This window comes from Penicillium vulpinum, assembly GCF_028829585.1.
Source record: "Penicillium vulpinum strain IBT 29486 chromosome Unknown utg000004l_segment0_segment0, whole genome shotgun sequence".
Taxonomy (NCBI): Eukaryota; Fungi; Ascomycota; class Eurotiomycetes; order Eurotiales; family Aspergillaceae; genus Penicillium; species Penicillium vulpinum.
In genome coordinates this window covers 772,073-797,900 of record NW_026643244.1, presented here as the reverse complement: position 1 = coordinate 797,900, position 25,828 = coordinate 772,073, and the positions used below count along the sequence as shown (strand labels likewise).

Sequence of the window (25,828 nt, the reverse complement as noted above, 5' to 3'; positions counted from 1 at the left end):
GTGGTGAATCCAATCTCAAAGAGCACCCAATAACCACGACTGTCATATCTAAATATAAGGAAGGCTGGTGAGATCTGCCATCTTTCGCATTTTATAATTTCATCTTTTATCTTATGTTATTTCCTATACTTGTTATTCCCCTCGCATCTTGAATCACAGGCAGTGGTAAAAGTCCATGGAGTCATAGAGCGGTTGCGGGCTTGATATAATCGAAAATCTGGATTGCATGGCTTCGCTTTCGGACATTAATTGCAACGGATTGGTCATTCTCGGTGGAAATGGGCAATGTTATGGCACAGATGTGGCCGCTGCCGCGTTATCGATGTAGAGTAGTTGGGCGGACTGGTCGTCATCTATGATTCGTGGAGATTAGTAGGGAATCAGTGAGGGGTTTGGAGAACTATAAGTGAGAGCAGCTGCAAGTAAGGGGATATAATAGACTTGGAATTGGCCTCGGTATAAGGTAGGTCTGATGGTAGTGATGTGTTTCTTAGTGTGTTTTCTCTCATCTCTGCACTACTCGGCGAGGAGTCAGTCGTGAGAGGTGTTTCAGGTGAGATATAAAGGTTAGACAGGTAAACACCTGCCTCAACACATACTACATGTACATAATTGTCAGACCTGTGGGTATGCCAGTGGATCCAATTCGTCGCGAGGGATTGTGACTCGTAGATACTATTTCAAGGTTAGCCCCAGGCAGCGGGTAGATCCGTAGATCTCGATCCAGACTGAGTGGGTCATGCATGAAGGCAAGCCAAGGTTCTTACAAACTAGTGCATCTTTTCCCGGGCATATAGATCGACGGAGTGAACCGGGGCACCAATTAAAGAGCCCCATGTATATCTACTGTGGATGCAGTTAGGACACTATTGGAAACCCGATGCTATGATGTAAAACAGCCGTAATCATCATCAAATTCATATGTACGCGATATCCTAACCAATACCATCCAAAGGAACAATATATACTCGGCATAGCAGCCATCACAAGAGAAGCGCAAAGACATAGATACAAGAAAATGACAGAAAGTCAAAAAAATAAACGCCCCCAATCCACAGGTATCATGAATAGAACAGAATAGTCGAAAAGCCATTTCAAACCGCAAATTCCTTCCGAAATAAAGCACCAAGCGCTAATAATCAATCAGACGGCCAGCCGTCGGTCCCAGCCACTGACCAGAGAAAACTCGTCGACCTCGTCTTCGCCATGCATGGCGAAATTATGGAAAGGGTCGATGGTATTGATATCATCACAGACTCGGACGTCGGTATACGGCGCTAGAGACTCTTCAGTGCTGCCCATACTCTCGCCCGAATAGCTCAGAACGCTTTGCGTGGTGTGTTCTTGCTTATGGACGTAGTCGCCGCTACTGGCGGACCACGCTTCGGGCGAGAGGTCGTGCATCTCGTTCTGTGAGTGATTGACCAGGGAGTCGTTGGGTTTGCGGCTGTATTCTGCTGCGATGGAGGCGAATGGACCGGGGTCTTCGCCGCATTCTTTGCCGCCGTAGATGCCGGTGAAGATGTTCGAGTATCCGCGGTCCATGTCGCTCAGTACGTATTCCCAATCGGCCATTGTGATGACGCCACCTGTAGGTTCGGAGGGCGTGGAGCAGGACATGGCGCGTGGGTGGTCGTAGCCGCCCAAGGATGTGGCTAAGCGAGGATCTGAGGCTAGATCCAAGGGGGAGTGGCCTTTATCGTTGAGGTAGTGTTGGGCGGGGAGGTGGTCGGCTTGAGAAGGGGGCAGGCTGCTCCAGCTAGGGGAGCGGAGCGACTGGGGCATCAGTGGGGGTGTGGTTCCTGAGATGGTGTTCCGGCGAGAGGCCTGTGGGGAGGATTGGACTGGAGACTGCTTATCACGGGTGGAGCAGGCAATAAGGCGCGACTTTAGGGCCTGCAAGTGCTTCTTGGGGGATTTGGCCGGCTTCTGGGTTGGTGCCACCATCTCCTGGTGGTGTTGCCTGCCCACTGATGAGCGTCTTCTGTCGTCCAGAGAAATCAGAGTGCTAGACAACATGGCGAATTCAGCAGCCGCCGCGATGGACTCTGACTGGAGGTACTGCATGGCGGTTCCAAGCAGTTTCTGGCTATCCTTGGCCAGTTTGCTATCGCTTTTCACATCAAGCATTTGCCACAGAAGTCCAAGTCCAGAAAAAAAGATAAGTTCCTTCCTGTTGATAGAAACCGACAGACACAAACGCCTCTCATCGAGCAGTTCCAGAATCTGAATGATGTGCTTTGCTGAGTCGGAAAGCGCGAGAGCGGATGGAGAGCGAATGTTCCCTTCAGCGTAGCAGACAGCCGGGCGATGTATCAAAGATCGAATGAAATAGTAGACAAGTGACTATAGCAAGTTAGTATTTTTTTGTCAAGCATTAATGAATCCACGCTGGGACTTACCAGAAGCGGCGACCGACTACTGGTGACGTTGGTGCTAGGCTTATCCTGACTGAACTCAAGACGAAGATGTGGCGGTAGTGTGTGAAGCCATTCGTCCAATTGCCCTGTCACTGAGCGCATCTTCGAAACATATACATCATAACCAGATTTCGAAGGGTACAGGTCCTCCAAAGCCTTGTTCAAGATCCTTGAAGCGCCGAAGAGAGCGATGGCACTGGAAATGCGAGTGGATTCGCCCGGAAGTGTCGGCAAAAATCCGGTTTCTGTGACATTCTCATCATCCACATCAACCGGATACTCGGTCTCGATATCCTCTTCGCGCAAAAGCACAGGCAGACCAGTAAGTGCGGAGCAGAATCGGTCAAGCACATATTGCGACCAGAAAACCTTCTTGCGAGTCTCGTCTTGTAGCGGGTTGTTCGAGCTTTCTTGGTTTTCGTGCAGGCCCAGTTGATGGCAAATATCTACACCAAGGGCACGGTAGCGAAGCAAAGTGCGGTAATCGCCTTTGGTCATGCAGTATACCTGACCAAGAACAAAGCACTGCAGGCTAGAAAGTGACGTTTCACTTGAGAATGAATCAAGGGTGGCCGACCAGTTCTCTTCGAAGAAAGTCGGGTCTTGGTTGGTTCGCGACATTGATGACAGAGCAGCAATGCCAAAAATCAAATTCAATTGCGCCATCACATGGGCATCGCGCTGAAGACTCTCAGTATTGTTGAGATACTGTTCATAGGCTTTCAAGATGGTCGGACGATGTACCACAGGGTACAGCGGTGCCCATTCTTGGAAGAAGATGTTGATCAGCTGATCCGACACCAAACGCGGTGGCGTTTTCACAGTCTGGTTAGGGACACCCTGCAATACCGAGGTAGCCAAGGCAGTGAGTGCCCCTGTGGGGACTTTTGTCGCTGATTTTCCCTCACTGACAAGCTTGTCGGTAAAGACATCTGCGCATGTTAGTCAACTTTATTGTTTCCATTCTCAAAACAGGAAACGCATAACATACTAGCAAAACCCTGGGTGCTAGAAAATCCGACATAAGGATTATGTGAGTGTTGGGATGGTCGGGTCGTCGACCGTTTCACATGAAACACGCCATCCGATGAATCCGAGGTGCTCGATTTCGCTGTCGCAGGAGCAGAGGGAGACCGCGAGGAACCGGCTCGCGTTGGTGGTGTAAACGAATGTATCCGGGACAAGACATCGATTTTCTCGTCCTTCTCATCTAACAGTTCCTTCAAATCCTTGACTTCGGTTTCGAGACTCCTAACTCGTTCTTCAAGCGACTCGGTATATCCACGTGGGAAGGCGCGACGGCTCAGTTTGTCGCTGGTACGGCACTCGAAGCCCACATTGGCGCATTGGGAGCAGCAAGGCCGAACACCGTCGCAGCGTATTTTCTTACTTCGGCATCGGTCACAGGCTTGGGCGATACGGCTCGTTGTGCCAGTTCCACCGACCTTGATCACTTTCATAGGCAAGATACCAGGCATGTTGTGCAGAAGGGGCACATGGGCCACCGGGGTTGAGTTCGTATTAGAATTGCCAGAAGTGAACACAATATAAAATTTTTGGATAAGAAGAAGATGCAGAAGTGTAAAAGCATGGGGGAGGGGGGAATGGAGACTGCTGAGTCAGTTTGTGGATCCTGCTGACCTCGGGACCTACCTCGGGCACCAATGAACTGGTTCTTGTTTTCGGTGGTAATTTATTGAATGTGCGTACCTACATAAAATCGGTTTACATAAAAATCTCTTGCTATTTCATTGGCCCAAATCATTGAAGAGATGCACAGTTTACCCCGTATAAAAACCGTTCACACCCGCCCCGGATTCTTCCATCCTCAGACCATATTTTCTAATGTTTTGATCCTTTACCCCCCGCACTCCACATTCCAGACTGAAAGTGTCTACGGAGTAAGATTTGAAACTGGATTTGGCTTAGATTGGCTAGTCCTTATGGAGTAAATGTAAACGGGTATGTAAGTGAGATTTACGGAGTAGTGAGATTGTTTTAAGTACTTTGTAACTAGCAAAGCTCGGATCTAAACCGATTGCGGTATTACCGCTTCCGACTTTCTCCCTGCCAGTTCTGCAGCGTATCTAGAAAAGTATGTTGTAAGCATTGGCATGTAATCCATTATAATACCAAGTGATAATAGAGCGTCCACTATTAAAATCCGATCCGATGATCGGCCTGGTTAATATGTCTTGCTTATCACTGAAAAAACAAATATAGATAACTCCGTGATCCTTCAGGGCAGCGCATCGTACTTTGTACATGACTACATGAGATACTATCTGGCCATTAGGAGCCTTCACTATGGTTATCTTGACCAAAATATGTAACATTCAAATTCAAGTCTAACAATCATAAACCCCGAGAAAACCCCAGCCAATGCCAGAATCATCTTAGAGTTTAGATTCCTGAAGTAATGTGGACTTCACTAAGTGGCGAACGGTTCACCGGATCAACAAAGGGGTCAAACATCAGAGTTTCAAAGGATTTCTAGTTCTTCTAGGCACCTATCAAGTAGATTACTATTATCCGAGTCCAACCAACCCTTGAAAGATGAACAGACACGGGATATAGTTTCATAATCAATATAATATATGCACGCGTTTTAATATAATATTTAATACTACATGCCATGTTAGGTAGTATATGCATTAATATGTAATATATTATTACTTCAAATGTTACATACAACATAGATATTGTATGGTATGGTCAGGAAATTCGAGCGAGTTTTGTCCGAGAGATCAGCGAACCCTGGTCGCCAAACATCCCCACTTGGCACCGGTCTGTTGGGAGATCTACACACGTGTGTACTCCACTACACCACATTCCAATCATTTCTACATATGTATGTACTCCGTATATGTATAGTATATGATCTCTAGGATATCCAGGGAAAATCACTCATGTTCAGGGTTAACCCCGGTCCAGCGAATATCGGAACCTGGCTTCCCCGCATACAAATCCCGTGTAGATCATGATATTCACCCCTTTTATACATCTAGGGTTCTCAAGGAACGTCATAGCCATGGCATTCCGGTGCTTTTCGTCATAATTGAGCGCTAGTGGCGTCTAGTCCGATGCGCTACGGGGCCTGTGGGGTTCGCTCGTTTTTTTTTGGGATGATCTGGCGGGGACTGGGGCTTGCTGCAGCCCTGTTAACCAAACAAAAAAGTGGGCTTTGGATCTGTATTTAGGGATGCTGCGGATGCTTCATGGTTGGAATATTATTGTGTGTCCTACTCTGTACAACATGGTGTCTTCATCAGACCCATCAACAAGATCTGCGTGGTTTTGCAATCATGAAAAGTCATCGGCTTCGTCCGGCTCTCCTGTCTGTGCCTTGAAATATTCAGCCACCGTCTTAGAAGCCAGCAGTTCCGTTCTCTATGTGCCATAGTCAGTTCCGGTAAATTAGAAAAGAAGCGGTCCTTTGAGACAGTCGCTACGTAAGATCACTTACCTGTTTTATTAATTCCTCAACAGCCCTTTCCAGCAGCTCCCCCTCCAAGACCCGGAAGTGCGCAATCGAAGTGAAAATCCCAGGTCGGAACATGGAATCCAAAGCCGCTTGGTCTTCTTGCATATTCGAGATAATCTCCTCAGTCTCCTGGAGAAGAGCGAGCTGGGTCTCGAGCCGGTCGAGAAGTAGCACCGCGGCGCGAAGCTGGAAAATCTCCCATAAGGGATCAGCAGCGAGAAGCTCACGGAGATGACTGGCTGATTGGATCTTTTCGCCTTTCCAGGTCGTTTCCAACTCCCGGTCGCCGTCGGTTGTCTGTGCGATACCAAAGTGAAGCCCGTCTTCTTCGTTCACGCATGCTATCCACGCAAGCCCACTTTCCCACGTTACTTCCTCGGACCCCTCAACGGCCGAGATTCGAAGTCCCGAATTGCTCCGGCAGAACATGCTCTTTGCAACGCCGAGAGGGTCGTCCTCTGGGATATCTAGATTGAGAAATATTTCCCGTGCTTCCGTCGTGCCGCTTTCCAGAAATCCGTAGGAAAATATCATCTCAGATGCGGGCTTTTCATCTCCGTATCTGTCATGTCATGTGTCAGCCAGGTCCTCAATAATGTCCACCGTAGAGGAATCTCACGAAATCGTAACCTCTTCTCCTGGCTGGATACCCTTGCCCCACCGCAACTGAAGTACGGCATTTCCATCCGAGTCTGCATCATACAGCGCCTTGACTCCATCACCAGAGACGTGATTGGCCATATCGATGCAAGGCACCATCACCAGACCACTGCCGGGTAGATCCAGCATGCGCGAGCGGTAAGCAGCGTCAACGTATTTCCAGTCATCAACTGTCAGCACACCAGTCTTCTCATCCCACCAGCTCTGCTGGCACCACGCAATACCCTCCGTAGCGTGGCGGAGCTGTTCAAACTCCCGCTCAAGAGATGAAAACTTCGCATCCAGGGCTTCCGCAAGCGAGGTGCCCCGGAGGAGCTCTTGTTCCTCGGGGGTGTAGAAGGTAGGCAGAGGGAACGATGGAGGCAGGAACTTCACGTATTCGGTCCATGGGTTGGAGATACCGACGGTCTCGTGTGCTGGGAGCAGATCGGGGCTGCTATGAGATAGTTGAATGAGCAGGAATATCAGGATTGCTCCTCTGGCAGTCTGTGTATCTTAGTTGGTTTCCCTATTGTGATGTAGATAGATGTGGGGTGGGGGAGGAGCAGCCCATACCCTGCCAAAGTCACCGAGTGAATCCAGCACCTCGCGCAAATACTTGTCGATTTTGGCATGGTTATGGATGGTCTCTAGGGACAAAACTAATTCCGAAGGAATTTGTAGGAGAATCTTGGGTTTCGCATCGTCCTCGCTGCTCATCTGGGCTTCCGTTGCGATGAGGGCACTGCCTTTGTCTGCGCCATGTTGATCAGATCCAACCTTATGAACCGCGATGCCTTGAACGACAACCCCGTTGAGCCGCTGCCAAGCTGGCAGGGATTCGATCGGGAGGTATTCGCGTTTCATCGTGAATTGAGTTGCAGGTTGTCCGGTTAAAATGTCGTGCCGGTGACGATTGCTGTCTTATCGATAAGCCCGGCCCCGAGCACGAACCGGTGGCTCTTACCCTTTTGGGACGAAATCGCATTGCAGCATAAAAACGTCATAGTACATAGTAGATAAAACCCAACGCCTTAACTATTCGAGGATCTACCATTACTCGCAATTCGCTACGCAATCACTGTATCTCTTCTGCTATGCCAATGCTGCACAACATGTCTGTTTCACGACAAGCTTGGCGGGTCAGCCTACTGTTACAGTCCGCCATACATCCACCAGTTCTCCGTGCACCACTTGGGGCCCGAGATTACTCCGTTTTCGAGGATTGGAAGGGGAGTTCGGCGGAGGAGCACACGCGCAAGCGGGCTAAGCATGGCGATACAGAGGATATACATTCAGAGGCAGCGGCCTCTGCATTGAAGGAGAGGAAAGCAAACCAGGGTATTGCGGATGAAACCAAGTCACATGGAATTACGGAGAGGGGCGGGACCAAGTATGGGAAGAAGGCTAAAGAGGAGCATCCCAAAGCGCCTGAGCCGGTCATTGGCATGAATGACGAGCGGCCAAAGGTCAGTTCATATGAATGATTGGGGAGTAGTTCATGTTGCTGACTGCCTTGGAATATTGCAGAAGGGATCTTGAAGTCAAGTATATTGCAGTGTTCTATTGTGTTCTTCGAGCTCGACATTTCACTGTCGACGCCCCAGATTTTGTGATACTAGTGAATTGGAGTAGAAAACGAGGTCATAAGACATTTCCATTACTAATGTCATATCATGGGAGAGACTGTACATAAACGGACTGGTCTACCGACCAACCTTGAACGATAGGATCTGCAAAGGTAATCAGTCAATCAACCGTATTCTATAGTTTAGCGGGGGACACTCACATCATTTTTCCCTACTGCCACAATATCATCCTCAGAGACTCGAGTTCCACCCACTCCTTCGACATAGTTGATAGGTACGTCGCCCATCACCTTCCGGGCAACATCGCCGACAGTACTGTTTCTGTGGAATGTCAGACAAGCTATATCAGCCTTGGGATAGGGAGTACTCACTTATTAACCAAAACACAGTCGCGGAATACGGCAGTTCCAGTGCCAGAGTTGAATGTCGCCACGTTCCGGACAGGGAACACTGGTACGAGGCCCAGAAGCTCTGCAGCTCGGGAAAGACATTGAACGACTCCGGTAGATCCAAATCGATACAACACCATGTCTTTCATGTTCTCAACCCGACTAGAGCGAAGTCGTTAGCAAGGCTACAAACTTCCTTTGGGCACTGAACATACGTTTTCAATTTTTCGTCCATCTCCTTGAGGCCTCCTCCATCTGGGTCGCCCATTTCGATCAAATCTTCTCGCGTATCGACAAACTCACTGCCCTCAACGTATTTGATGTACTGTTGCTTTGCCAGCCTTCGGAGGAAAACCTCAGATATAGCGGAGCAAAGCACAATGCTTTGGGGGTCTTGCATTTTCGCAATTTTGCTGATATTCTGCAATCCTTGTCAGAACGATATATAGGCCACCAGCCGGATTCTCGTACCTTGTCTGCATCTGGATGGTCGATCTTGTTCAACGCGAACACTGTGGGGAATTTCTCGTCGATGAAAGCATTAACAACAATCTCTACCGTCTCATCTGACCAATCTTCCAACGGCTCTTTTAAGGCAAGTTTATCCATAAATCGCGCAACAGTGGCGTGGGTACTTCCATAACCGGCAAACTGTTTCTGCAATGTGTCGACGGGGTTTGCCTCTGTGCTAAGGGTCAGTTCTGTGTTGTCTTAGAGGGAGTTAGAAAAGTTCACTGACTCAAGGCCTGGTGTCTCCTCTTAATAGAACCCCTAAGAATAGATCAGCATTTGTCCCTCATCTCGTTGTTGGAATTTGCAAACGTACCACCTCTCCATGAGGTTTCCTAGCACCCATCGCACGATCTCTGATCGCAACCACTCAATGTCTACTGATGGATCATATCCTCGAGTAGCCTTTCCTGTATATACTTATCAACACTGATTCGCGCCATTTATTCAATCCAGCACACCCAACTAACCTTCAGCATCCGTGGTCCCGCTCACATCCACAACGTGAATCAGAGCATCGGCGTGACGCAGATCGTCCAGGAACTTGTTACCTAGTCCGCGACCCTGATGCGCGCCTGGCACAAGACCTGCGACATCTAGCAACTCAATCGGCACGGACCGTCGCCCTTCGTGGCAGCCTCCGTAATTGGGCTGACACCGATCTGAAACATTGTGTCGCAGGCACGGGCAATCAATCTGAAGGTATCCGATGGCTCGCTGGGGGTCAATGGTTGTGAAGCTGTCGGATGTCAACACGGCCTGCGCGATCAATTGCGATAAGGTGGAGATGCTCGTGCAGAACAATCGGGGCTCACATACGGGAAGTTTCCTGTTCAGGGCATAGTTGATTAGCCTTCCGAAATTTGTTATAAGTTATAAAGCCGTTTCGGTTCACTTACCAACTTTCGAAGTCGCATCGGTCAAACTGTTCAATGTGGTGGATTTTCCGCTGGACGGCTGTATGCCCCTCGCGGTTAGTGGGGTGATGGAACAATGAAGGGGAACGGCATACCTTGCCCACCAGTCCAATCAACGGATCTCTAGGCATATTGCAGGATGAACGAAGAGCAAAATATAGTCAGAATAACACAATGACCAGATTCACCAAGTCTCCGCAGGCTTCGGAGACTGTCTTTCGATAAGAACATTTTCTGCCGTACCAAAAGGGAAAGCGGTAGTATTAATGGCCTCTATGTTTTTATGCCGCTTTAGGACGCCGACTACTCTTGAACTCGTCGAAATCTTTAGTTACTATGAAATGTGTCGATTGTCGTGCCTGAAGACAATTTTAGGATGAGCTGAGGATGACAACTGGATTTCTAGTCTGTTGGTCATAATTCACAGCGAAACACTATGGCCAACCGTTGTATATCGGCTCCGAGCCCCAGGGGCGGTTCTGGTGCTTGAATTCTAGTCCTTCGAAAAGCCTCATGAGGATAGGCTCCTATTTTGCTGCCACATATGAGCAAGGCGATGCACTAGGCTTAGATCGAGCTTGGGAGATTGCCCCTAATATCCATCGAACGTCCCCGATCGCGATTGAAATGTACCTAACAACCAAGAGCCGCGTGAACAAAACGATGAACTGAAGGGCATTGCATATCCAATCGGTCTATGACATCTCAGCTGTCTAGATTCAAGATATCTATTGGCTTATTGACAGCATCAGGGAATATATATAGCATCTTGTCATCAAAGCAAATGAACAGGTTTGCCACGTCAGGTGGCCAATCCTCGAGTTTTGCCCAATTGCCCAATTAGTTATTCTGCGCTGTTGATCTAACAGCCTAGAACCTCCAATAGAGACTAAATCCCCGAGATGAAGCAGACCCGGCTAGTTCTGCGGGGAGAATATCCATGACCGTAGATGCTATTTCGTCATTGTAGCAAACGTCACAGCGTCTTGCCATCGGCAAAGAAGGCGGTACATATGTACCTACAAACTAGATATATAAACCCTCAGCTATCTTGCTTCAAGATAGTATACTCAGGCACTTCTGACACTTCATCTTCGTGTACACCACCCATTCACAATTAAACTCCAAAATGACCGACGCTACTTTCCACACCACCATCCAGGACCTCCGCAGAGCCGAGTCCAAGCTTTCCCAATTGCACGGTGGCAACCCGCCAGCGAACTCGAATGTTTCTAGAATGAAGGTGGGTAATCCGCAACGCAATACCAGGTAGAAAACAGATCACTAACATATCCTCCATAGTCTATCATCGACCAAAACAGCAACAAGCCCGCAAAAATCGAGCAGGTCAAGGCTAACCTGCCTCTACCTGATCAACCTCCAGTTGCTAGCGACTGGAATTCCCTTGACCAGCGCATTACTGGCACTGGCTCTGGGCGTGTCGAGTTCCCTCCCGATAACAGTGGCCTGCGTGGGGCTCCGGCTTCAGGCAGTAGTGCTAAAGAACTTGGACTCTAGGGTGTTGAGGCACTATAGCACCCTCCCTCTGATGCTACAACCCCTTTGTCCAATATATGATTACAAGGATGTATTATGTGTATGATAGTCATTTTGTCAAGTCATTACGAGTGAATAAATGAATTCAAAATTCCTTCCTTATTAATTTTTATACTATTCTAGAATGAAATCGTAAAATTCTACCATTTTAGAGTATGTTTCATGAACTATTGAACAGTGCAGATCCGAAAGTGGCCATGATATATAGATTTGTCGAGCCAAACTTCATGTACAATAAATGCACAAAGGTATTCTTGCTGCCATAACAATACATATATGCCATCTGACTTAGTTTCAAATTTACCCTAAATACAAGAATAAATGCTGGGATAATGAGGGTTGTATACATCGCGCAGCAAATAAATATGTTTGCATTGTTTATAATTAATTATCAGAGTCTAGACCTGACGTCAATTGCCTCTTCCTTGCAATGCCAACTTTCGGTCTGGAGATGCATTTCAGACAGGGTGCTGGATAAGCATGTGGAGAACGGGTTTCCCATTTTGATGCTTTCTAGAAGTATGAATACATCAGAGGGGGCCTGGTGCCCCACTGCCCCCTTGTATCGGTTTCTCCAGCCACCAACCAGAATGTCAACTCAAGCATAACGAATTAATCCAACGGCGACTAGCTGACAAAATTCCAAGGTCAAGCCTGCATACATCTTGTATAAACCCTACTAGTAGCGTAAGTGTGACATCAATGCTTTTTGGTACGATCGGTTTCGATGAGAGCACCAGATACTTTCAACATGTGGTTCGGTCATAGCTCACTGCTTTCATATATAGATCTGCCACCACCACCGTGTAGCATCTCTATCATTCAATTAAATCCCTCTCTTCTACCACACATATCTTCAATAATTCAAATCTACCTCTCTTACTTTTCCCACCATATCATTATGGATCTCCAAGGCACCCCTATTTCTCACAGCAGCCGCGGCACCAAGGTCACCAACGACCCTCGTTCACAGCAGCCCATAGAAGAACCATCTGGCCCTATCACCAATGACTCGCTTGCCGCCCAGTCTATCCGCCAAGGCGGCGGCTTCTCTGGGAACCGTGGCGCCGAGCCCATGGGCGTCTCAGGAAACCAATCCACAGTAAAGAATACCGATACATCCGCCTCCACCAAGCTTCCATCCGCATCATCTAGCGCTCAACGCCAGGATCGCCATGAGGAACAGAAGTACCCCGAATGCGTGGTTGGTCAGGGTAACTTCCCTGGCACACACATGGACAACTCTGGGTATGCCGGTGGCTCAACTGCGGCCAAGAGAGAAATGGGCATCAAGGCTGGCGAATACTCTACCGCCAGCGGCAGTAGTCGAGGCACTCAGCACAACGCCGGTGGCATCCAAGAGGGTGACTTACCCCCCGACGATGCTAAGAATGCTAGCTTCGCCTCGGAAATTGGCTCAAGCGAGGACCCTGGCCGTGGGGCTATCAACCAGTTCCAGCGCAACAACGCCCACTCTGTTAATGATACTGGCCGCGTCCAGCAGAAGGGCGTTGATGCTCAGAATCTATATGAGCAATTAGAGAGTGACCAGCGCGCTTAAGTATCCATTATTTGAGATTTGGCCCAATGTGTTTCATCTTTTTGAAAAATGCAAGCGAGCGTGCTTTGATTGGACTCTGCCTGAGACTGAGGATATGATGAACTATTAGTATATGATTCTATACACTTATGTACAATCTATAGCACCTAAAAATATGACCGTTACATCTTTTGGATTTTTTCACTCCACATCAATATCTTAGCCTCACTTTCTTCGCTATTCTACATTATGTGCATTATTCGACCCTTTCTTGTTGGATAGGTGTAACTATTCCTTTACTAGCCTAGGAGTGTATTATTCATTGCGTTCATCAAAATACATCATATATTTCTCAAGATATAATTGTCAATTTCAATACCACAAAAGAAAATTAGTCGATCAACGATTGTACAGATGAGATATATCAGAAGAGACGATAATCATCCTCATCCGATTCTGAACCCGAGTCCGATTCATCGCCACTATAAATAGACTCTAGGAACTCATAGCCGTATTCTCCCACGAAGCGCGGCCGGCTTCTTTCCGAAGGAGCAATAATTATTCTCAAGGGGACCTTCATCGTCTCATCCAAACCCACATCCCGCTCCTCACTATCTGGAACCTGATCACTTTCCCTAGCGAAAGCCTCTGCTCTCCGCTTCCAAAGATAGTTCCCCAATTCAAGCAACCCAATGGTGAAAATAGCAACCCAAACCATCACCAGGAGAATAATCACTGTCGTAAAAACTCCTGGAAGAGGATCCTGCGGGAACGTCATGACCTTCGATCTGAAAGGTTTAAAAGAGAAACGGTACGCAAAGAAAGAGATTGAATGGTTTGATGAGGGGTGGGAGGAAGATGCAGGCGTGGTATGTTTGTGCTCATTCTTTAGAGCGTTTTTTGTGTGCATATAGTGTATAATCTTGCTGTAGTGACTTTGTTTCTGAGTGGCAAGTGGTTTGACTGAGCTCTCCTGGTCTTCCGAGGAGTGATGTCCCTGGTTTTCTCTCGTATGCTGGTTGTAGTCATTGTGTATTTGCCCGGGTATTTCTGGGGACGCTGGGATCATGATCGAGATGGTTGGTTTCCCCGTCTCGGAAGTTCCTGTTGTATAGCGATTATTTGGTGTGTCTTGCTCTGTTGGTTCATTGTTTTGCTTGGTTGGCCATGCTGGGTTCTATAGGTGGATATACTAGGTAAGTCACCGAGTCACCAATATAGGATTTGCGACTTACCCAGTTGTATTTGACGGGTGGTGGGCTAGGTAATAGATTGTAGGGACCTTTCTCAAAGACTTTCCATATTCCACGGACATTGAGATCTTGGAATTGTTCTGCCTTGACCCATTTGCTGCTTTGAATAGGATGGGATGTCGTTGATTGAGTAACAGCCAAAATAAGTGCGAGTGTTATAGTGGAGGAGCGGTTGATTTGCATTGTCGGAGATATAAAAAGGGAATTGACTAATATGATAGCCTAGTACATGCAGAAGTAATGAAGTGGTCGCCGCAGAACGAGGGCATTAAGTTCCTTATAGCATTTTTCAAGGACAGGGGAGATATTAACCGCAAGGGCTGTGCCTTGAACACAAGGAAGAAGCTGTGTAGGACAGAGGGAACCCCCTCTCAGATCGGTGCCTAATACTAAATCTGTCCCTGGATCTAGACTAGCGTTAGAAGATCTGCAAGCTTGGAATCGGATTTACCAGGGCTTTATGCATAGTGATTGGCTGAGAGATTGATATCTGCGCGCTCGGGGTATGCACTCCATCCCTTGTTCAATGTCAAAGGCGAGGAGGGTTCTAGGGATTGATCATATTGATCGGCCTCAACCCAGAACGCCACTGTAATAATTTATCATACCATGCAAGGCCAATTGCCCAGGCTAGGCCTTTCACACGATAAATTCATCGCTATGCGGATCTTACGTGCTATCTATAATGCCCGAGGTCGCTACGGAGTACGCCGTGTGATTGATTACATCCGCAAAAATTTACGGTTGCCTGGAATGAGGGAATTGATACTATCGAATACTGGAGGGGCTTGAGAGCCATTTCATGTGCGGCCCGTTGTTCGACCGCACAACGGGATTATACCGTCAGATTTCTCCAGAAGATCAACTCCTACAGCAATCAGGCACAACGTGGTCTATGCAAGTGTCACACTTGCTGTGGGGCAATGACTGGGATTTGCATGGGATGTCCATTAAAATTAACCGAGACCTTACTTAGAACCGACAGTCTATGAGGTTGGTATCTCATTGGAATTCTTGCCTTTTTCGTACACCATTGAAATAACGCCGAGTTGGAACAAAAGAGCAAATAGAAAGATACCCATAGGCCGGACCCCATAAGACATGCACCGTCTGAATAGACGGTATCAGAAACCTGTACAACCAGAGAACCCACTCGCAGTGAACAGTGTGGGAAGAGCAAATAACAAAAGGTAAAACAGACAAGTCGAGAACATTTTTAGACTGTCAGCTTCTTGAGCTCCTTCTGGGTCAAACCAGCGAGCTCCTCGAACACCTTGGTGAACTCCTCATCATCCTCCTTCTTGCCCTTGGCGGCCTTGGGGGTAACCATGACCACACTGGTAGGGCGCTTGGTGGCAGCGGAAGCACCAAGCTCAGCGCGGGAGGTGACAAAGACGTAGGGAATGCCGTGGTCCTCGCACAGGACGGGAATGTGGGAGATAACGTCCATGGGGGAGATATCGGCAGCGAGAACGACAACACCGCTGGGGACACCGATGGGAGCGTTGGCGGCGGGGATGGGAGACTTGCGGAGAGCCTTGACAACCTCCTTGACACCACGCTTGAGAGACTTGTTGACGGCAGCTAGAAAGGTAAATGTTAGCATAAATGATCTGGAGATAAGAAAAAAAAAGGTGCGTAACCATGCGATTAGTAGGCATGGACGATCCGAGGATACGATGAAGTCGACCATGCACACTGATGGTAGAAGAGGGAAGCAAGGTTTTGAAAAAGATATTGCACATACCCTTCTTGACACTCTTCAGGACCTTCTTGGCCTGCTTGTCCTCAACCAATGGGTTGGCGAACGGCACGAGAGCGCCAATGGGACGCTCGACGGCGTCGACCTCAGTCTCGTCCTTGGCAGCGACAGCGCTGGTCTGCTCGAGACCCTCCATGGCCTCAGGGTCAATCTCCTTCTCTACTGCATCGACAAGAGCAGTCTTATCCTTCTTCTCTTTCTTCTCCTTCTTGACCTTGTGCACACCGTCCTTATCCGCACGCTTCTCCTTCTTCTCAGCGCGGTCCTTCTTCTCGACCTTGTCCTTGCCCATAGTGACGGTTGTGGGGGATTAAACGGGAAAAATTGAGTAAAATCGAACGGGAGACCGAGGTGAGGAAGACGAGTCACGGGTGAGGGTGGTGAACTGAGAATTCGATGCCGAAATCGAAATAATTTTTAAAATGGCGCTAACCCCCTTTCGGGTACAGTTTACTGCTGACATAATCCTAAACAAGGCGGCGCCCGCCTTTAACCATCTTCCCTTTGATACAGCTCCAGGACAAGTTGCGCAGTGCTTCTTGCCTCATGCCCCATTAGACAGGAATTTCCGTGGGGCTTATAATAGCCTGATTCTTACTGTGAGCTTTAACGGATCTCCACGTTATTTTAGCGCAACAACTGACCTCTCCTGCTCTTAATAGATGGACCATAGCCAGAACAACCGACAGGCTTCCCAGCTCATTGCTGGATTTGGCTCACCGTCGACACCCTCTGGTGCACGGAGTACTATGCGACAATCTGGCCGTTTCGCACAATCTCAAGCCCAGTCCCTTCAACCCATTCATGGTAACGCGATACCCTGCTCAGACTCGCGAGGCCTGGAACGGAAAGCTGACTGGTTCGTCTAGATGCGGAAAAAGATGAGCTGCGCGTGCAATTGAGTGCTCTCAAATATGAGCTCGAGAATATCAAGCAGGAACGAGAGTTAGAGGCTCTTCGCCATGAAAAAGAGACCCGCGACTTGCAACTGAAAGCGGATGCAGACTTTCGAAAGGCCCAGGTGATTTGCTTGAAAATTCTCATTTTCCAACAAAATAAACTGACAATCTTCGCTGCAGGCTGCCGAATCTTCGAGTAATCGGGCCACCCATAAGAGCGACGAACTCACAAAAGAATTGAAAGAAATTCAAGATCAGGCTTTGAATGACAAACTTGCGTTTGAGCGCAAGATTAGAGGCCTCCAAGATGAGAATCAAAATTTGCAGGAAGAGTTTGATGACATTCAGGCTCGACTTTCCGACCAGGAACGACAATTCAAATACCAGATCAACGAGTTAGAGACAGTCCGCGCTTCTCTACAAAAGACTATCGAAGAATTCCAGAACGATATCCAAAATGCTAGGACATCACAGGAATCAACGCAGGAGAAATTATCCCAGCGCGAATCCGAGGTCGCCGAACTCGAAGCGGAGAATATTCGACTCAAGGCTGAAGGAAACGATGCCGAGGCTCTGACTGTATTAAAGAGAGAACTTTCCGAGCAGGTCAATCATATTCGGGAATTGGAGTCAGCAAACCGTGATCAAACATTGGAGCTTCGTCACCTTCGGAAAGTCTCGAAGAACGTTGAAGTCGTCGAAGAACAAAAGAGATCAGTGGAGAACCAGCTCCAGTTGATGAAGGGCTTTGAAGCCGAACTTAACACAGTTAAGATTCAAAAACAGATTTTGGAAGATGAGCGACAATCTTGGGTCAGTCTTTTGCAGGAAAATGACCAGCCTGCAGAGTTTGACTCGCCAGATGCTATTGTGAGGGCGGTAGTTCAAGGACGAATTGAGATTGCTACGCTCCTTGATCGTCTCGGAACTGTTGATGCCCAATTCCTTGAGAAAGACGAGGCTATCAAGAGCCTCGAGAATGATAAAAACAATATGCAACAGGAGTTGGAGAAACTCCGCGTTGCGACTGCTGCTTCTGCAGGAGGCCCGGGTGCCGCGGAAGCCCGGCTTCGAGCTCGACTGGAGCGCCAGCGTGGTCTTGCAGTGAAAGAAGTTGAATACTTGCGCGCCCAACTCAAGACATTCGATGCAGAAGAGGCGACAATGCATGAAGATCCATCACAGTTTGATGAACAAAAATCCGAGCAAATAACCCAGCTGCAACAACTTGTTGATGAATACCGCGGTGAGCTCCATAAAGTTCATGAAGAGCTCTCCAAGCAGGAAGCACCGAAAGAAGACCAAGCCGAACCTAGGGGAGTTAAGCGACCTCTTTCTCCGACCAACAGCGAAGCTGAAAGCGAACGTATGGCTGTGCTCAGCCGCAAGAACCGTAAGCTCCAGGAACATCTCACCAAATCAGACCAGGCCACGACTCTCGCTCGCCGAGAACTGGATGCGGCTAAGTCACAGATTAAGTCTTTGAAGGCCAAGTCACGTACACGCGTTCTTGAACTGCGTGATAATCCGACCGCCCAAACTGAGCAAATTAAGATGACTACTCTTGCAACTCTCCAGTCGGCGAACAGAGACCTCATGGCACAGCTACGTGGTGGCCACAGTGATGTCAAAGTCGTCCCAGTCAGCACCCTGGAGAGCCTCAAGCTCGAAATGCAAGACATGGAGCGCACTGTCGCTGATAAAGAAAAGCGCATGCGCCGACTAAAGGAGATCTGGACAGCTAAGTCCTCTGAGTTCCGGGAAGCTGTCGCCTCTCTCCTTGGTTTCAAGCTTGATTTCTTGCCGAATGGTAGAGTGCGTGTCACTTCCATGTTCCACCTCTCCTCCGCATACCGGCATGGCGACAGTGATGCGCCTTCTGACTCTGGCCCCGGCAGTATGGGCAATGGTGAAGAAAACTCCATCGTCTTCGATGGCGAGAACGGCACTATGAAGATATCAGGCGGACCGAACAGTATGTTTGCCATGGAACTCAAACCTCTCATCAAATTCTGGGTTGAGGAAAGAAAGGATATTCCATGTTTCCTGGCAGCCATGACCTTGGACTTCTATGACAAGACCACCCGCGCTGCTAGGATGTGATATGTCACATCAGTATCACATCCGCCATGTCTTTTCTTCCCTTATCTTTCATCTCTGTATTTCTGTGATTCCCCGGCACATGCTGATTTGTGCTATGTATGCTCTTGTCGTTTATTATAGGCAATTTGTTTATGCAGTAATTAAACCAAACTGCATATATATTTCCCTTCTTTTTGTATCCAATACGTTCAGAATAAAATGGTTCAATTTTAGATATAGGAGGGAAGCCGCGTCCCGCAATAATCCAATCCCAGTCCCAAACAAACCCCCTTCGTTCACCACCATCCCTCGTCTATGGCCATACACTTCTTCATTGCCACTGTTGCGATGCAAATGACACCGACAAAGGATCAGCAGCCATTGAGCATGGCTGCACCACAGCAGAAATCATCACGGCCAGAGCGCAAGCGACCGGATCACCCGCCCCATGAATCCACAACTCGGCATCTCCTTAACGCGAGAAAATGGACGGTACTCCAGACCTCTATCGGCGGACGAAGTGTTAAGAAATCTGCAAGTCTAGGCACAAAATATGAAAGGGGGATGGTTTGCGAGGTTAGCCATCTCTCGGCTTATTCGATCACCTATCCTAATTAATTCCTAATGATCTTGCTCTAGTTCCATCCTGACAGCTTTGCCGCACTACGTCGTGAATATTCTGTCTTATCTATTATTTCTCAGATCCCCTCCCCGATCGGCCACCCTCGCATCATAAGTGCCGATTTCGAATCTGGTGTTCTTGTGCTAGCCTGCCCGAAGGTCTACTGGACGCCACTTTGGCGGCGTGTCAACGAGCCAGCCCTTGATCTCGATTCATTACTTCAGATGAAACGTGAATTGCTCGACTATATCCAATTATTGTACCTCAAAGGTGTTGAATATAAAGTCAAACCGAACAATCTGTTTCCTCTCAGAAAATCGGCTGGCGGCTGGCTACTATATTTGGGTGGGTGGGTGGAGACGGATTTTTGTTCCACACCAGGTCGAATCCAATCAGCCGAGTGGAAGGCGCAAGAGAAAGAGCAGTTGAATGAGGTAGAGCGGATGTTTACTGAACTCTGTGCTCGTGTGAATGAAAGAGATAAAGCGGTATGTAATGTGGCCAAACACGATGATCAAAGATGAGGAACCAGTTTGAATGATTAATGCACGTATCAAAATGCCTTCTCACAACATCGCAATTACAGACTAGCATTGAGTGAAGTAAGCTAATATTCACCAATTTATGTGACTACGTACTGCTAACTGCCAACGTACTGGGACATCAAAATGTAGCAAAGAATGTTCTTCAATATATCACGCTGTGCTAGCTTTGGTACCACCAACATGGGAGCTTCATACCAGGATCGGCAAAGACGTGGACTATTTCTCAATTCTACATAGGTATTATTAATGACATTTCTCTCGTCCTCCGACGCACCGACACCTTCCAGCAAGTCAGTTGTGTTTTCCTTGGACTGTGAGCGCTTAATAATGACTCAAATCAGTCTCTCCTGCCATGCCGTTCGGCCTCGCGAGCGGCTAAATCCTGGATATAGAAGCCGTCATAGAACCCGATTCGATCGAATGACTCCATTGTCCCAGTGAATTTAAAATTGGAATTCTCTGGGTTGGACATGATGTCTCGCAAATCCTCCCAAAGCTCCTCCCATGTGTTCAGGTCGATGTTCTCATGCACCTGGCCATCATAGTATTCGAGGCGCATAGTCCCAAGATTTAGTCCCAACTCTTTGCAGTTAAACAGTCTCCAAATCGCGTAATTGAGCATCGCTAGAACACGCTCTGGGATCCCATGGCAATATTTGTATTTTGCTCGGAACGCTGATGTTCTCTCGCGATGCTCGTTCCATTTGACGTTGAAGTGGGTCCGTGCCATCTTCATTGGCAAACTGGGCCCAGAGGATAGTCACTTTGATAGGGTGAAGGCGATCAGTATCGAATATATAATCTGCTGGAGGTTTTTCTACATCTCGATTGTTCGTTGAATTATCCCTCGGATTCCCTTTACCCGGCAGAAGGTCCCTGGACAGCCCCTTGAAAGGCAAACGTTCTGGAGTTGCACATTCTCTCAGCGGCAGGAGATTCGAGCTAAGTTCCGCCAGGTTTTCGAGTATACTTTTCCAGCACCTCGATTACTATAGCGTACCTGAAGCTAACTAATAGGGATTAGAAAGCTTATCCCATTCGGATACCAGCCACAACTTCCAAAATCCTCTAAGATCATCTACGATTGGGCTAGCGGAGAGATGTATTATGCCCTATCCTATTATTTACAATGTGATGAGCTGGTAGTGTTTAGGCATATCTGCAGATTTCCCCACCCGGACCGTATTGACACAAGTAGAAAGTGGGATGATCAAATTTACGTGATGTATACACTCGCTCTGGAATCCACGCTGATGGATAAGTACTTTCCCGTAAAGAGCACTGATTTGTATCATGACGAGAAGGGTTGGAGGTGGTAAGTGGCCACAACAAGGCCGCCTCCAGTGTCTCAGCCCTGGTGAAGGTCACCCTAACAATGCAGAATAACATGATTGTCCTGCACTGTGAGAATAGTCCAAGATACTAGTTATGCTTTTCTTGCCTGTTACAGACAACTATCACTTACAGACGACCCATAGACGCTGTGGGAGAAGACAATGTAAGCGACTGACCAACTGACTGTACAGCCCTCACTCAACTTCATCTGGAAATAACTCCGTGGAAATGGATTCAACTCTTCCCTGGGCTGAAAGACTTCGAAGTTTAAATCGAGGAGAGCAAGGGGCAGTCGTTGTCTACATAGCTACTGCAGATATAGATGGATAGACCTGTCATCTCCACGGGTTGGTAAACATAATTAAGTGCAGGTGTCTATGGGACTGCCCAGTAATCACCTTGTGCTTTGAAATAGTACATAGAACTCTATGTTCGCGAAATGAATGTCTAACTACACAGAAACGATATCCAGAACGAACAGACAAAGAACAAAATTCATAAACAAGAGAAACGCTATTTGCAATAGAAAAGACTCGGAACACGAGAGACGATCAGGGGAAGACAGAAAGATCACAAAAGGAAAAAAAAAGTAATTGCATAATCCTAAGCTTTTGATGCTCCCGTTATGGGCCCTATCTGTAGGTAGGATGCATATGCTGTCACAAATAATCCAGACAGTGGACAAATAACAGAAGAAGGATCGCATGGAAGGAAATATATACGACCAGGCGCGGGCAGTTCGACCACGTCTTGCGTAAGAAATATCTAGGAAGAGACATACTTTCCACTGATCAGCTTGCGTGTCGTTGGGACGCCCAGCCATGAAGCTGCGGACTGGGTCTCACGACCCTCGTCTGCAAAGGGATCGGCTTCCATCTGCTCTGACTCCGAGGTAGCACGGCTGATACCTAGCTGAGAAGCGGATTCGGCGTTGCGGAGCTCGAACTTTGCTTCAACGGTACCCTTGCGAGGCCCGGGAGTGGACGTCACGAAACGGACAAGGAACTTGCCCTCTGCACCTGGTGTAGTGGGGGCCTTGACTTCCAGCTCAGGGATTCTCCATGTGACGGTGGAGGTTTTGCGACGGAAGACGGCACCGGTATTGGGGTACATGGCGGCGCTGACGGCGTGGGAAACTGACTCGCGTGGCTGCTTGGTGACTGGGTCCTCGGTGGCGGTGTCCAAATTGATGGTCAAGACCAAGTTCTTGAGGGTAATTGGCTCCCCTGTGTGGGAGACGAAGGATGGGTTGAGCGTGTAGTAGATGATGGCGCTGGCCTGCAATTCTTCTAGGTTCCAGACTGGCTTGAATATCACCGGACAGTAGGCGGAGGGGTTGGTAGGGTCGATATGGAGTTGATACTTGAATGCGACTGTCGGTATGGGGCGGGAGATGCTGCCCAGCTGGATATCGTATTCGCCTCTCTTGTCATCGCCGGCGTCTCTGGAAGCGTCCTTGACAAAGTGGGGATTGGCCGCTACCTTTTCCAGCACTTGGAAGTTATCGAGTCGGATGCGCGCATGGTCTACCGCAGTACCAGGTGTGGAGTTGTTTGCCAGAGCAAGCTCACCAACGACGAAGGACTTGGTGACATTACCCTCTGAGAACCATGCATTGATGGTCTCAATGACTGAAGCATTCAGGCCTGTTTCATATAGATCAGGATGAACTGAAGCTCCCAGACCAGTAGTGTGTCCAGAGCGAATGGACGTAGTATCTGACATAGCGTGATCATCTGTAGCAACACTGGGGGCAATACTGGGGGAGGTCATGTGTCTGATTGGCGAGGTTGGTTGCTGAGACTCTGATCCTGCCGAGGATGGTGGAAGCTCATTGCCAGGAGAAGCAATAAAGACTGTATTGCGAACATCACGGCGTCCACGAATGGTGCCTGCATTGCGTCTCATTCCTGGCTGTGGAGCCCGCTGTATAACAAAGTAAGTATTGTACGCAATGCCTGAGGAGTGGGGAGACACAGGCTGTCACTAACCATTCGGAGGGTATTTGCCATATCATTCATGGCCCGCGTCGCCTGGCTCTCATCCTCGAAGATGGGCTGGTCTCGAATCGTCAAATTCAGACCAGACTCATCCAGGCTGTAGTGATACTTGTCAGCAGTTGTCCATTACCATTTTGACAAGGTCACCTACCCCGATGCCTCATTCTGTGCACGCGTGATTTCGTCAATTGTGGCGGGACGCTGGGTGAATCCTTCGGAATCAACATGTGGCTAAAGATGATATTAGTCAGTGGTTATTTCATTTTAATTCGCAAATCGCTGGTTGGTAGTTCACCTGATTGACATGGTCATTGGTCAACCCAAGACCTTCTGGGGCAGTTCCATTTCTGGCGGCCTCTGGATGCACTTCAGGCATAGCTGCAGCAGTGTCTAATCCAGCACGATCATGCGACACACTGGGATTCCGCAAGGATGAGTTATCAGTAAAGGATGTACCCGGCCGATCAGGAGCGGTCGTGGGGGGAGATTCAGGTATTTGCAAATCGCGAGAGTCGGCTCGCTTGAATGCAGCAAATGGACTACGCTTCTTCTCTGCCTTTCGGTCAAAAGATCCAGCCGAGGGTAAGGCAACGCTTTTTCTCCTGTTCATGACAGTGCCAAGACGTCTCAATCCCCCCAATGGAGTATGTCGTGGCTGCGCTTCCGGAACTGAATAAATCGTGAGAACTTGCATCTAGAGTGGGATCGTAACATAACTATAAAACTCACCTGGCGCTGGCGGTGCCTGAGAAATGGCGTGTCTCTCAGAGGCCTCGGATAGTTGGCTTGCCGCATCATCCTGGATGCGTGGAGGGGGCGGAAGCGGTGCCTCTGTTGCTGGTGTGGAAAACTGACGCTCGGTTGGCGCAGTCGGTGTCCGCTCATATCTCGGTTCAAATGTGGAAGGCGTCTCCGCTCGTTCAGTCTGGCTTCTGGTGATGGCCTGTGTCACAGGGACACGGGGGCCAGCCATTCTAGCAGCAAAGGTTTTGATCTCATCTGCCGTTTCCACATTGAGAAGAAGATTCAAGCAGCTTTCAGCGGCCTGGCGACCACGCTCGACTTGATCCACCTCATGAGTCTCCAATTGTGTTAGCACATCCCGAAGGTGGTTGAGCCGGGTCTCATCGGCGGCCTGAAGTTGCTCGAAAACAAACGGAGCCCGCGAATCCCATTGCTGATGGACTTCTTCAGCATTGGCGATCTCGCTAGCAAGTTTGTCTGCACCCTTGGCACCCCTCGCCCTGGCCTTGTCCACCTTCTTCTGTGCAGTCTCCACATTCTTCGCCAGCCCCGCCAGACTACTCTGGATACCGGGCATCGACTTCATCTCTGGACTCTTGCTGCTAAAATCTCTTAGAGGTCGCTCAACATCCTCCTCTATCTTGTTCGCAAGGATTTCGTGCGACACGGCGAGCGTTTCGGTGGCACTGATTATACGTTGCCAGGGGATTTGGAAAATGCTAGTTTCACATGTCAGAATGATCAACGGGCGCGGAAAAACTTCAATCTTCCAGGAAAGGGCCAATTTACCCAAGAGCAGCTGCATTGTCTAACTGTGGCCGATGCGCCAGCTTCCGCAACCCTTGGGCGTATGCTTCTTCAACGCGACGTCGTTCCTATCGCCAATGTGTCAACACCAATGTCGGTCCCCGCTTGCAGATCTCATTACAGAAATCTGATCGCATCGGATTACAGATTGTCATACCTGCAGGTAATCAGCGATATCCGCATTGATCTTATTTATGACTCGAATGCGATCGTTCAGGACAGTTGTAGCTTGGCCGGGATGCAGGGTGGCCTAGATAAAAGAAATATCGCCAATGGTCAGTATCTAGATGCTGTGTTGGCCAACCACAAAGCTCGCCATGCTCAATCTTACCAGCAGCGTTGGGTACTCTTGTCGTGAGAGTTCCATGATTCAGATTCCGGGGTAATGAGGAAGGTAGCGCACGAAGCGCATAACATGAAACAGAGAGCCAAGGAATTCCTCTAGTCTTCGCACCAAGAATAGTCCAATCTTTAAAGTATGTGAAATGAATGCGGGATCGGACTGAATACTAGTGTCAAGTGTCAGTTGTAGCGTGTCATTCGATGTTGGCCGAGGACGGCAATGGGGATGAATGACGGAGGGAGTTATGGTAATACAGTACTTGGCGGTATCAAATCAACCATATTGCCTGAACACGGTTACTTACGTTACTGAATTGTAATCGCCCGTTGATTGGTCACATGACATCATCCAGGCGGTTGACGTTGGCGCCTTACTGCCTCAGGTTGAAATC

The 25,828-nt window shown here is 48.4% G+C and overlaps 12 protein-coding genes across 12 annotated transcripts; 5 read left to right on the top strand and 7 right to left on the bottom strand.

Moving 5' to 3' along the window:
• Positions 1–1,143: 1,143 nt before the first annotated feature.
• On the bottom strand, positions 1,144–3,898 carry facB (C6 transcription factor FacB/Cat8; the record flags this gene model as incomplete). Its single annotated transcript, XM_057256545.1, has 3 exons — positions 1,144–2,346; positions 2,403–3,352; positions 3,412–3,898. 3 exons carry the CDS (start codon positions 3,896–3,898, stop codon positions 1,144–1,146), a joined length of 2,640 nt encoding a protein of 879 aa, XP_057104003.1.
• A 1,825-nt stretch (positions 3,899–5,723) lies between these two features.
• On the bottom strand, positions 5,724–7,410 carry N7479_008851 (SET domain-containing protein; the record flags this gene model as incomplete). The annotated part of the gene is made up of 4 exons (XM_057256544.1): positions 5,724–5,810; positions 5,887–6,466; positions 6,524–7,050; positions 7,120–7,410. 4 exons carry the CDS (start codon positions 7,408–7,410, stop codon positions 5,724–5,726), a joined length of 1,485 nt encoding a protein of 494 aa, XP_057104002.1.
• Positions 7,411–7,646: 236 nt separating this feature from the next.
• Positions 7,647–8,030, top strand: N7479_008850 (uncharacterized protein; the record flags this gene model as incomplete). Its single annotated transcript, XM_057256543.1, has 1 exon — positions 7,647–8,030. One exon carries the CDS (start codon positions 7,647–7,649, stop codon positions 8,028–8,030), a length of 384 nt encoding a protein of 127 aa, XP_057104001.1.
• A 219-nt stretch (positions 8,031–8,249) lies between these two features.
• N7479_008849 (Ygr210 GTPase family protein) lies at positions 8,250–10,079 on the bottom strand (the record flags this gene model as incomplete). The annotated part of the gene is made up of 9 exons (XM_057256542.1): positions 8,250–8,276; positions 8,333–8,453; positions 8,504–8,683; positions 8,737–8,942; positions 8,993–9,204; positions 9,261–9,292; positions 9,348–9,441; positions 9,502–9,860; positions 9,931–10,079. 9 exons carry the CDS (start codon positions 10,077–10,079, stop codon positions 8,250–8,252), a joined length of 1,380 nt encoding a protein of 459 aa, XP_057104000.1.
• A 998-nt stretch (positions 10,080–11,077) lies between these two features.
• On the top strand, positions 11,078–11,466 carry N7479_008848 (uncharacterized protein; the record flags this gene model as incomplete). Its single annotated transcript, XM_057256541.1, has 2 exons — positions 11,078–11,191; positions 11,251–11,466. 2 exons carry the CDS (start codon positions 11,078–11,080, stop codon positions 11,464–11,466), a joined length of 330 nt encoding a protein of 109 aa, XP_057103999.1.
• A 940-nt stretch (positions 11,467–12,406) lies between these two features.
• Positions 12,407–13,066, top strand: N7479_008847 (uncharacterized protein; the record flags this gene model as incomplete). The annotated part of the gene is made up of 1 exon (XM_057256540.1): positions 12,407–13,066. One exon carries the CDS (start codon positions 12,407–12,409, stop codon positions 13,064–13,066), a length of 660 nt encoding a protein of 219 aa, XP_057103998.1.
• A 403-nt stretch (positions 13,067–13,469) lies between these two features.
• Positions 13,470–14,481, bottom strand: N7479_008846 (uncharacterized protein; the record flags this gene model as incomplete). The annotated part of the gene is made up of 2 exons (XM_057256539.1): positions 13,470–14,222; positions 14,281–14,481. The coding sequence occupies 2 exons, from the start codon at positions 14,479–14,481 to the stop codon at positions 13,470–13,472; spliced, it is 954 nt and encodes a 317-aa protein (XP_057103997.1).
• A 1,033-nt stretch (positions 14,482–15,514) lies between these two features.
• On the bottom strand, positions 15,515–16,352 carry N7479_008845 (uncharacterized protein; the record flags this gene model as incomplete). The annotated part of the gene is made up of 2 exons (XM_057256538.1): positions 15,515–15,882; positions 16,046–16,352. 2 exons carry the CDS (start codon positions 16,350–16,352, stop codon positions 15,515–15,517), a joined length of 675 nt encoding a protein of 224 aa, XP_057103996.1.
• Positions 16,353–16,722: 370 nt separating this feature from the next.
• On the top strand, positions 16,723–19,062 carry N7479_008844 (coiled-coil domain-containing protein MAD1; the record flags this gene model as incomplete). The annotated part of the gene is made up of 3 exons (XM_057256537.1): positions 16,723–16,867; positions 16,930–17,081; positions 17,140–19,062. The coding sequence occupies 3 exons, from the start codon at positions 16,723–16,725 to the stop codon at positions 19,060–19,062; spliced, it is 2,220 nt and encodes a 739-aa protein (XP_057103995.1).
• A 294-nt stretch (positions 19,063–19,356) lies between these two features.
• Positions 19,357–20,187, top strand: N7479_008843 (uncharacterized protein; the record flags this gene model as incomplete). Its single annotated transcript, XM_057256536.1, has 2 exons — positions 19,357–19,617; positions 19,681–20,187. 2 exons carry the CDS (start codon positions 19,357–19,359, stop codon positions 20,185–20,187), a joined length of 768 nt encoding a protein of 255 aa, XP_057103994.1.
• Positions 20,188–20,545: 358 nt separating this feature from the next.
• On the bottom strand, positions 20,546–20,944 carry N7479_008842 (uncharacterized protein; the record flags this gene model as incomplete). The annotated part of the gene is made up of 1 exon (XM_057256535.1): positions 20,546–20,944. One exon carries the CDS (start codon positions 20,942–20,944, stop codon positions 20,546–20,548), a length of 399 nt encoding a protein of 132 aa, XP_057103993.1.
• A 1,364-nt stretch (positions 20,945–22,308) lies between these two features.
• On the bottom strand, positions 22,309–25,461 carry N7479_008841 (uncharacterized protein; the record flags this gene model as incomplete). The annotated part of the gene is made up of 8 exons (XM_057256534.1): positions 22,309–23,469; positions 23,535–23,640; positions 23,695–23,774; positions 23,839–24,212; positions 24,273–25,006; positions 25,077–25,162; positions 25,252–25,344; positions 25,426–25,461. The coding sequence occupies 8 exons, from the start codon at positions 25,459–25,461 to the stop codon at positions 22,309–22,311; spliced, it is 2,670 nt and encodes an 889-aa protein (XP_057103992.1).
• Between the last annotated feature and the right edge of the window lie 367 nt (positions 25,462–25,828).